Source organism: Eurosta solidaginis, chromosome 4 (assembly GCF_040869045.1).
Source record: "Eurosta solidaginis isolate ZX-2024a chromosome 4, ASM4086904v1, whole genome shotgun sequence".
NCBI classification, from domain to species: Eukaryota; Metazoa; Arthropoda; class Insecta; order Diptera; family Tephritidae; genus Eurosta; species Eurosta solidaginis.
The window spans coordinates 243,095,581-243,105,714 of record NC_090322.1 but is presented as its reverse complement, the minus strand read 5'-3'; the positions used below and the strand labels follow the sequence as shown (position 1 = coordinate 243,105,714).

Here is a 10,134-nt window from a genome sequence, read left to right as displayed (position 1 = left end):
AGTTATTTGACTGCACCGACCAAGCCCATAATATGAGGAAGTCCTGTATGTATTTATTTGCTATACCATCGTCATATCTGCGCAAAGCTAATGAATACAACAGTGAAGCAAACGACCTTTCTCCGTTCTCAAATGAAATCGAAGCTTTATTATTACTATAATAATGACCCTCAACTTTCCTGCGAATCAAACAGTGGATTTGTTTTGCAAAATTTACTTTGAACTACATATATATATTTTTTTTAATTTCCGTAGAAATCATAATCGAATTACAAATTCTTTGTTCGTTGTTGATTTATTTAAAATGTAACGCTTTTATATGGAAATAAAAAGTTACACAATTGAGTGATAAAGAAAAAACGCTATTTTTATTTGCATCACATACCTACTTAATTGGAAAACAAAATGTGAGTACGATTTAAAAGCTTATCTATACAAAACTAACAGTTTCTTACAGACAAATCTAATTAGGAGCTAAACTCTCGAGCTGTATCATTTAGTTCCGATGAATGGTATCAGAAAATTTTATTGTACAATGAGTTTATTGTGAGTTTAAACTTATATGAGAATTTTATTAAGGTGCATAGTGTATATATGAGTATTAGGGTGTGTGTATGAGTATTAGGGTGCGTGGAATTCTTTTAGTGAAACATTTTAGATTTTTTTTATTGAAAGAGAACAATCATTAAAGGATTTCACTGATTATCATCTTCACTCGAAAAAACATATTTTACCGAATAAAATTGTATTTGAAAAAAATCATTTCATAACACTGCATATCACTTGATTCAATATTGGACCAAATCAAATTTTTTAAGAGATTTATACACAAGAAAAAAATATATTTTCCTGTTTTTCGAAATTATCCTTCAAAACATAGATATTGGCTTTCGTAATTGTACCCATCCTAATATATATATATTTTTTTTTTTTTTTGTTTTTTGTGTTTAAAAGTTAAAAATGGAAAATGTAGGCGGAATCCGCTTTCTTTTCTTATCTGCAGGTGTTGTCAAAACACAAGTTGCAGATCTTCAAAAAAATAAAAATAAATAAAATATGCATTTGCACAAAAAATTGGTGGATATGGTAATGCGAAAAATGTGTTTGAGACACTTATGGCCTAAGCAGATACAATACGTTGCGGGCAAGGAAGAAACTGACAGCTGAATTGGCTGTGCATATTTGAATACTAAAACGGCAGATAGGCAACGTATAAGTTGTCGCATTCGTCATACTTTGCCAAATGTCCCGTTTCTGATGGCTGCGCCACATCCAACTTTTCACATAAGATTGTGTTGAATGCACCTAAATGGAAAAGTTCATTCTGACGCGACTAATATGTTGCACGGCATTTCTTTGCTCTTTTTAGTATGTTTTTGTGTAAAAATTGTTTAAAAAATTAAGCTTTGCTTTTATTTTACCAATTAATATGATTTTGAGGATATAAATCACAATTTCTTTACGAAATAAACTTATTTACGTCAATTGTTATGTGTCTCCTATTACGCAACGTACGTGCTGTAAATTGAAATCGGTGAGCGTCATGAAGAATACGGATTGTATCTGCTAAGCACTTAAATCTGAATATATTGTCAGAGTTGCCCTATTTTGAGAGTCCTGCTTCGCCCAAACTGGAAAAGCTTCAATCGCCAGTAATATTTTCTGGTTCTGAGGTTATGGCCGAAATACGACCCGTAAAATCAATCGTGATGTCGATTTCTAAAACAAGGCATACAAATGCCGGGGAGTTCATATGCGACATTACCAGGTCTCTCAACTTTTTTGTTTGTGGCTGTGTACATATTCCTAAGGAGGGAGCACTTTGAAATCGATAATATACACAGACTAAAAAAATAGAAGCATCTGGTGATGCATTGTACTCTCATGCGTTTCAATGCGCTGAATCCAAATTTGCTAACGACCTAATGGCACTTAGTTCGCCCTTTTCCTCAGCTCACTGGCGTTTTTTAGGTTAGACCCGAAAAATATTGCAATTTGACAGAAGGCAATTCCGGACATTGCGTACTTGAATGTGGAACAAATTTGGTTGTGGTGTGTAACAAAATCTTGCAATATTTTTAGGAGGAAATGCATTAGATGTGTAGAAATTGTAATCAAGGTTGCTAATTTAGTATATTTGAACCAAAATTAATCCTTTTTATTTAAGCTTGGTCCGATAGACGCTTTTGCATAGTTTAACACTTTCGATGGAAGCGACTGCTATTATGTAAACAAAAAAATACGCTTTGTTATGAAAACAATAAGAAAAATTTATATTTAAGAATTCATGAGCTTAACACCGGCTTATAATAACCGAATTTCAATTATTATGTTTTCTAAGAGAAACTGAAAAGAAAGAAACATTTACTGGCATATTGCGATGGAACCATTTCGAAAACCGCCAACGTAATAATCATCAGCCAATTTTGTAATGTTATCAAAGGTTTCACCGGGATTCGAACATGGGATTCACATGGTGAAACTGCAGTTGCCTTTAACCACTAGGCTATCCTGCTGGTATTGGTTTTCATACTTAATTCAGTTTTTCTCATTTCTATATTCATTTATTATAAGCCGGTGTTAAGCTAATGAATTCTTAAATATAAGTATAAACTGAACACACCATTAAACAAACATACATAAATATGTAAAACTGAGCCCGAGTTTACAAAGCTTCTCATTCGCAACGAAGAAGAACTTTACAGAAACAAATCTACATGGCACACAAATTAATATAGAGACAAAATGTCTCAATTGTATTGTTAGTGTAGAAATGAGAAAAACTGTGATAAGCATGAAAACAAATACCAACAGGGTAGCCTAGTGGTTAAAGGCAACTGCAATTTCACCATGTGATTAACGGTTCGAATCTCGGTGAAACCTTTGATAACATTACAAAATTGCCTGATGATGATTACATTGGCGGTTTTCGAAATGGTTCCATCACAATATGCCAGTAAATGTTTCTTTCTTTTCAGTTTCTCTTAGAAAACATAATAATTGAAATTCAATTATTATAAGCCGGTGTTAAGCTCATGAATTCTTAAATATAAGCATAAACTGAACACACCATTAAACAAACATACATAAATAACAAAAATATTTAAAACTTCACCTAGATAATTCGATACAGCCTAACGATTATTATTACTTAATTATAATCATATAAATTACTGTGCATTTAAATACAAAAAAAAAATTTATAGTTGAAAATTTTCAAGAATATGTTCCCCTTGAAATTCTATCTACTTTAATGCTTGCATATATGTATGTATGTATGTAATAAATATAACTTTCTAGGATATGATTTGCTTGCAAACTATTTCATATTAAATTAATGCACATGTTCTGCTCGCGTGAAATTACTAAACACCAAATCTTCGCCAATTTTCTCACACTGTACAATAGAAGTCGTAGTAATAATCAATGTTACATTTGTACTAACTTCATATGATTCAAAATATTTTTTGGATAATGGACGTTCAGCAATATTGGTGCTAAAATTAGAAAAATAAAAATTGCATAAATACATTATTTATACAACAATTGCAGAACAAATATTTGGGAAAATCACAGTTTCATATTATTTCGGGTATTAATCCTGTCGTCTATTAACTTTAGTTTGCATTGCTGTTATTATTCGAGAGATAGCGCAAACTGGGAAGCATAATATTTTAGTCCTACCTTGTTCTCTCTTGTCAAGCTGGCATCACGTATTAGCTGATTTAGAACATGGCTGACCTATACAAGGTGGCAGCACGGCGACATACCTATACACTTTAAAAAAAGTTCCAGGTACTTTGTTTTTGTAACTCGATGCACGTATCTCAAAATCGTACTGTCAGTACCAATCAGCTGATTTCCAGCAGTCACCTGTTACTGGTTCCGCCATGATTTATAAGTATATTGACAAGGTAAAGTTACCAGATGTTAATTTTTGCACCAAACTGTGATTGCCCCAATTATTTAAGAAAAAAAGGCATAAAATAACTTACGGACAACAAATAATTTCCTCGTATACCGTATAGCCGCAGCGACCCACATCTCGGGCATACAACCCCTTATGACTTATTATATGCTCTAAGTTAGAACATTGTTTCTCTATTAGACAGGTGCCATCATAACTGCTGGTAACACAAGCATCACCCTCTGGAGCAAAAATGTACAGAAAAAGTTATGGTTTTTTGTGCACTATAGTAGCCTTAGAATTAAAATAATTTATTACGGCTGTGAGATAAATTGCTTACTCATATTTTGATTAGTTACTTTTCAAATAGCCTACAGATGCGAAAACAAAAATAGCAATGGAAAGTTTTTTAAAATTTCGTTTTATCGGTCTATTGATGAATGATTCAAGGTTCGATTCGAGCTCAAGGCCAGAACAATAATTTTTTTCTAATGATAATTATTGTTATTTTTTAATTTTTCTATAATTGAAAAACTGTTTTTTTTTTTTGAATAGTAAGTAGAAAATTCGTCAGACAACCTACCATAGCTGCGCAGATAGATCCATTTCGAAGGGTGCTAAGCCTTCATCATCAGTACGCTTTGGGCACGCTGCGCTAACCATTTAGCTATACAGCGGTGGTTTGTTTGACTGATTAATCTTACTTACTTACTTAATTGGCGCTTAACCGTCTAAAAGGTTATGGACGTCCAACAAGGCGCGCCAGTAGCTCCTACGCTCCGCCAACCGGCGCCAATTGGTCACACCAAGGGAGTTTAAATCGTTTTCCACCTGGTCCTTCCAACGGAGTCGCCCTCTACCTCTGCTTCCATAGGCGGGTTCCGATAGAAACACTTTCTTGGCCGGAGCATCATCTTTCATTCGCATAACATGGCCTAGCCAGCGCAGCCGCTGCGTTTTAATTCGCTGGACTATGTTGACTATATTGGCGGCCACCGTGTTGTGATGGTAGCGTGCTCCGCCTATCACACCGTATGCCCTGGGTTCAACTCCCGGGCAAAGCAACATCAAAATTTTAGAAATAAGATTTTTCAATTAGAAGAAAATTTTTCTAAGCGGGGTCGCCCCTCGGCAGTGTCTGGCAAGCGCTCCGATTGTATTTCTGCCATGAAAAGCTCTCAGTGAAAACTCATCTGCCTTGCAGATGCCGTTCGGAGTCGGCATAAAACATGTAGGTCCCGTCCGGCCAATTTGTAGGGAAAAATCAAGAGGAGCACGACGCAAATTGGAAGAGAAACTCGGCCTTAGATCTCTTCGGAGGTTATCGCGCCTTACATTTATTTATTTTTTATGTTGATGTCTGCGTATAGCTCGTACAGCTCATCATTAAATCTTCTTCGGTACTGATTAATCAATTATAGAAAAATTAAAAAATAACAATAATTATCATAAGGCCTTGAGCTCGAATCGAATCGAAGGTTTTCGAAGTTACTCATTCAAATATTTTTTATTATCGTAAAGGCAGAAAACGAAAAATAAAATAATAAATATATTTTTAATTTCCGAATCCTTTCGATAATTTTTCGAATTTTTTTGAAGTTACCCATTACATTTTTTTACTATCATTAAGACAGAAATCGAAGAATAAAAAAATAAATATATTTTTAATTTTCGAATCCTTTCGATAATATTTTCGAAATCTTTTTGAAGTTATTCATTCAATTTGTTTTATTATATATATATAAATATATTTTTAATTTTTGTATTCTTTCGATAATATTTTCGAAATTCTTTGAAGTTATTCATTCAATTTTTTTTTATTATCATTAAGACAGAAATCGAATGTTTTCGAAGTTATTACTCCAATATACTTTTTTATTATCCTTAAACAAAAAATAAATAACCAAACCAATTTTAACTTTCGGATACTTTCGAAAACATCAAACTTCTTTGAAGTTATTCATTCAATTTATTTTTTATTATCGTTAAGACAGAAATCAAAAAATAAAAAAATTTATATTTTTTTAATTTTCGAATTCTTTCGTAATGTTTTCGAATTTTTTTTGAAGCTATTCATTAAATTTTTATACTCAGTGTGCTTTGCACACAGAGTATATTAACTTTGATTGGATAACGGTTCGTTGTACAGGTATAAAGGAATCGAGATAGATATAGACTTCCATATATCAAAATCAACAGTATCGAAAAAAAATTTGATTGAGCCATGTCCGTCCGTCCGTCCGTCCGTTAGCACGATAACTTCAGTAAATATTGTGATATCTTCACCAAGTTTGGTACACTAACTTATCTGGACCCAGAATAGATTGGTATTGAAAATGAGCAAAATCGGATTATAACCACGCCCACTTTTTATATATATAAAATTTTGAAAACCACAAAAAATCTGATAATTTAGTAAATTATACACCTAGAATGTTGAAATTTGACATGTGAACTGATATTGAGACTCTTGATGAAAATTTAGAAAAAATTTTATAAATATTATTAATCATAAATCAAAAATCGTTAAACCTATCGCAACAAAATTTGGCAGAGAGGTTGCCTTTACTACAAGGAATAATTTAAGGGAAAACTAATGAAATCGGTTAAAGACCACGCCCACTTTTATATAAAAGATTTTAAAAAGGGTCGTGGGCGAATAAAATATGCTATGTGTTTGCAAAAAAGAGCTTTATATCAATGGTATTTCATTTCCCAAGTGGATTTATAACAATAAATAGGAAAAACTTCAAATTTAAAAAATGGGCGTGGCACCGCCCCTTTTATGAATAAGGAATTTTCTATGTTTCGGGAGCCATAACTCGAAAAAAATTAACATATCGTAATGAAATTGTGTACACATATTTTCCTTATAGCAAAAAATATTTCTAGTAAAATGGATGGGATCGGTTAAACACCAAGGCAACTTAGATTTAAAACTAATTTAAAAGGGTCGCAGACTATAATAATAAGCTATACTTAGCAAAAAATAGTTTTGAATCAATGATATTTCACTTATCAAGTTTTATTGTAAGAGGAAATTGGGAGAAATTTTTTTTAAACGGGCGGTGCCACGTGTTATGTAGAAAAGTAATTTATCTGAAATGAAATGTACAACTGAAGCTCACGCTGAGTTTATAATGTTCGGTTACACCCGAACATAGACACCTTTACTTATTTTTATTATCGTTAAGACAGAAATCGAAAAATAAAATGGCTACATCAGTTTTAATTTTCGAAAACGTTTTCGAATGTTTTCTAAGTTATTCCTTCAATATACTTTTTTATTTCCCTAAAACAAAAATTAAATAACCAAATCAATTTTGACTTTCGAAAACGTTTTCGAATTTTATTGAAGTTACTCATTCATTATATTTTTTGTCATTAATTTTAGTTTTCGAATTCTTTCGATAATGTTTTCGAATTTTTATGATGTTATTCATTCAATTTTTTTTTTATTATCGTTAAGACAGAAATCGAAAAATAATGGCCAGAACAATTTTAATTTTAGAAAACGTTTTCGAATGTTTTCGAAGTTATTCCTTTAATATATTATCGTAAAACAAAAATATAATTTTTTTGAATATATTCTTTCAATATATTTTTTTATCATTAATTTTAGTTTTCGAATTTTTTCGACAACGTTTTTGAATTTTTTCGAAGTTATTCATACAATTTCTTTCACTATCATAAAGATAAAAATCAATAACAAAATTAACAAATAATTTTTGATTTTTTTTGTTTTACTCGCAGAAACTGCCGGAATTGGTACTTTCGTACTAAAACTGGTGCTTTAAAAACGATTTGGTACGTCCGTACGTTGTTTTTGATTTTGGTACTTTTTCCTAGAAAGCGATTTTATGTTGGGCTGTTGGATCAAATCAAAATTCGGTTTGATTGTAATCGAAAAGATCTTGAATTATTAAAAATTATAACACCTCCAGAAGTTTTGTCTGATGGTGATAGCTGTATATTTGATCTCATTTTAAAATTTCAACATTTAAGTGATGACGATGAGAAAATCATTAGCCAATGGACTTTGCTTAAGTTAAGTGACCATAATTTGAAAAGCGGTTTAGATATAAATTCTTTTTGGCAAAGGGTAGGGAGCTTTAAAAATGGATTGGGAGAGCTAAAGTTCCCGGTATTGACTAAGTTTGTTTTTAATTTGTTATCTTTACCGCATATCTCTGCAGCTGCAGAAAGAAAGTTTTCATCGCTTAACCTTATAGAAACAAAACTTAGAAATAGTTAATAGTTACGAGTTAAAACCATCCATAACATTATGATTTGTAAGGAGTTAGCTAGAAATGAAATGCAATGTATGGTCTGCTGAAAGAGATTATAAACATATAAAATAGTTAGTTCATGCTACAAGAAAAAAACATGAAAATATCTGACATCTGATATATGTAAGAAAATGTTGATTTTTGAACTCAGCATTGAAATTATAGTTCCTTTTAATTTTTGCATTTCAAGCTTTAATATGCTAAATATTTTTCTTTAAATTATATATACATAGATTTAATCAAGTTAATTCAAGTTGTATAAGTGTTGTTTCTCTATTGAAAATAATAAATAATAAAATAAAAACATAAAAAAAAATTTTAAGCACTTCCTTTATATAAATGGACAAAAATCAGCGAAAAATGTCTCCTTATATAAAAACATATTCTTACTAAACTTTGGTTTTTAAATTTTGACATAGACATTGCAAAAATATTTATGAGAAGTAAAAATATAAAACTGGAGCGCACAATACTTGAATTGGAAAGTTGGTAGGAAACGAAATATTATTAATCAATCAATTGCGCTCCACCTTTATATTTTTACTTCTCATAAATATTTTTGCAATTTCTATGTCAAAATTTAAAAATCAAAGTTTAGCAAGAATATGTCTTTATATAAGGAGACATCTTTCGCTGATTTTTGTCCATTTATATAAAGGAAGTGCTTAAAATTTTAAATTAATTTAAATTTTTTATTTTATTTTATTTTTATTTTCTCCTTTTCTTACATTTTCTCGGTGTCTTAACCTATGTGTTAAGTTTTACGCTTGTAGCTCAATGAGAACTTACATACATGTCATCGGCTGTCATCGACCTCTGAATTAAGCTCAAAATTTCTAGCCTCCAACTCATCGGGAAGTTACTTAAAAACCGGTTTCAAATTTCCAAATTATTATCTAATTTTTTCGATCCGTGCGCCACCTAACGCAATTTTTTTCTTCTTTTGTTCCTTTGTCACGGTGTCTCTGAGGTTTCATGTTTGTAGCTCAATGAGAAGTTACATAAAAATTGGTTCCAAGATTTGCATTAAAAGCGGACAAACATTCAACCGACCTAATATTAAGGAAGTAAAAATCATTTGTCTTTTATTACTGGGAAAAATTTTTTGTTACGCTCAAAAGCCTTTTGGTACGTATTTTGGTACGAAAAAAAATATATGAGTGGCAGCTCTGCACGCAGGTGTATTTACACACAAAAAATTGTAGTGCAGTGCTAGCACTTCGGAGTAATATCAAAACTTTTGTTGGTGTACTTAAAAAAAATTTTTTAGCACTTCTTGGGGATGAAATTCACACATTTTTCGTTTTCATATAGAACACCACTGCATTTTTTACATGCTCCACTTACCATATAATGTAATTTCTGGAAATCTTTCAGCACTTGTACACCAACAGAAGGCCATAAGCGCAAGGCTCGATATATATGACACAAAATTCATGTTGTTTTTTATAAATTTAAGAATTCTTAACTTACGAAATATTTTTAAAAACTTTTTACGTTTCAAAACTTTTAAAGCATGAGCTATTTATATTTAAGATGTCTTTATCTGTCGGCTGCAGCAAATCAAATGGTCGATTCTTTCTCACGCTTCAAATATACTCAAATTGTCAGAATTTGCTTAGTTCAAGCTTCGGCGCTCTCTCTTTATTAATATGCTTCAATTGTTTTCTTTGTTTACCTTAAACTGTTTCAAGTTTAGCGCCGGTAAGCAAGACGCTTTCCCTTAACTACTCAAATTTGTTGTGTTGCCAGATTGATGTACGCGGGATTTTCATCCACAATAAATATTCCATTGAAATTTTTTTTAATTTTTTTTGTGCGAAGTACTGATATTAGTATATCGGCTGGATTAACTCCGCACTTCGGCTGCCGAAATCAAAATGTAGCAAATATTATAAATATTATTTTTTTAAGAATGTCGCATTTTGGAATTTTGTG

At 31.4% G+C, this 10,134-nt stretch overlaps 1 protein-coding gene across 2 annotated transcripts; it reads right to left on the bottom strand.

Moving 5' to 3' along the window:
- Nucleotides 1-341: 341 nt before the first annotated feature.
- On the bottom strand, nucleotides 342-9,784 carry LOC137251175 (uncharacterized). 2 transcript variants are annotated; one of them, XM_067785333.1, is made up of 4 exons: nucleotides 9,544-9,784; nucleotides 3,996-4,149; nucleotides 3,356-3,497; nucleotides 342-3,313 (listed from the first exon to the last, which is right to left on the bottom strand). In XM_067785333.1, the coding sequence occupies exons 1-4, from the start codon at nucleotides 9,632-9,634 to the stop codon at nucleotides 3,251-3,253; spliced, it is 450 nt and encodes a 149-aa protein (XP_067641434.1). In that variant the 5' UTR covers nucleotides 9,635-9,784; the 3' UTR covers nucleotides 342-3,250. The 2 variants fall into 2 exon arrangements, with proteins under 2 accessions (XP_067641434.1, XP_067641435.1); XM_067785334.1 differs by having other exon boundaries at nucleotides 342-3,497; nucleotides 9,544-9,777.
- Between the last annotated feature and the right edge of the window lie 350 nt (nucleotides 9,785-10,134).

Bases quoted from the DNA above. Each gene is read 5' to 3' on its own strand.
- LOC137251175 (XM_067785333.1), bottom strand. From the start codon at position 9,634: ATGAATTTTGTGTCATATATATCGAGCCTTGCGCTTATGGCCTTCTGT. The intron at 3,498-3,995 runs GTAAGTTATTTT...TTCTAATTTTAG, and splicing joins GAGGAAATTATTTGTTGTCC to CACCAATATTGCTGAACGTC. The intron at 3,314-3,355 runs CGAGCAGAACAT...AAATAGTTTGCA, and splicing joins TGGTGTTTAGTAATTTCACG to AGCAAATCATATCCTAGAAA.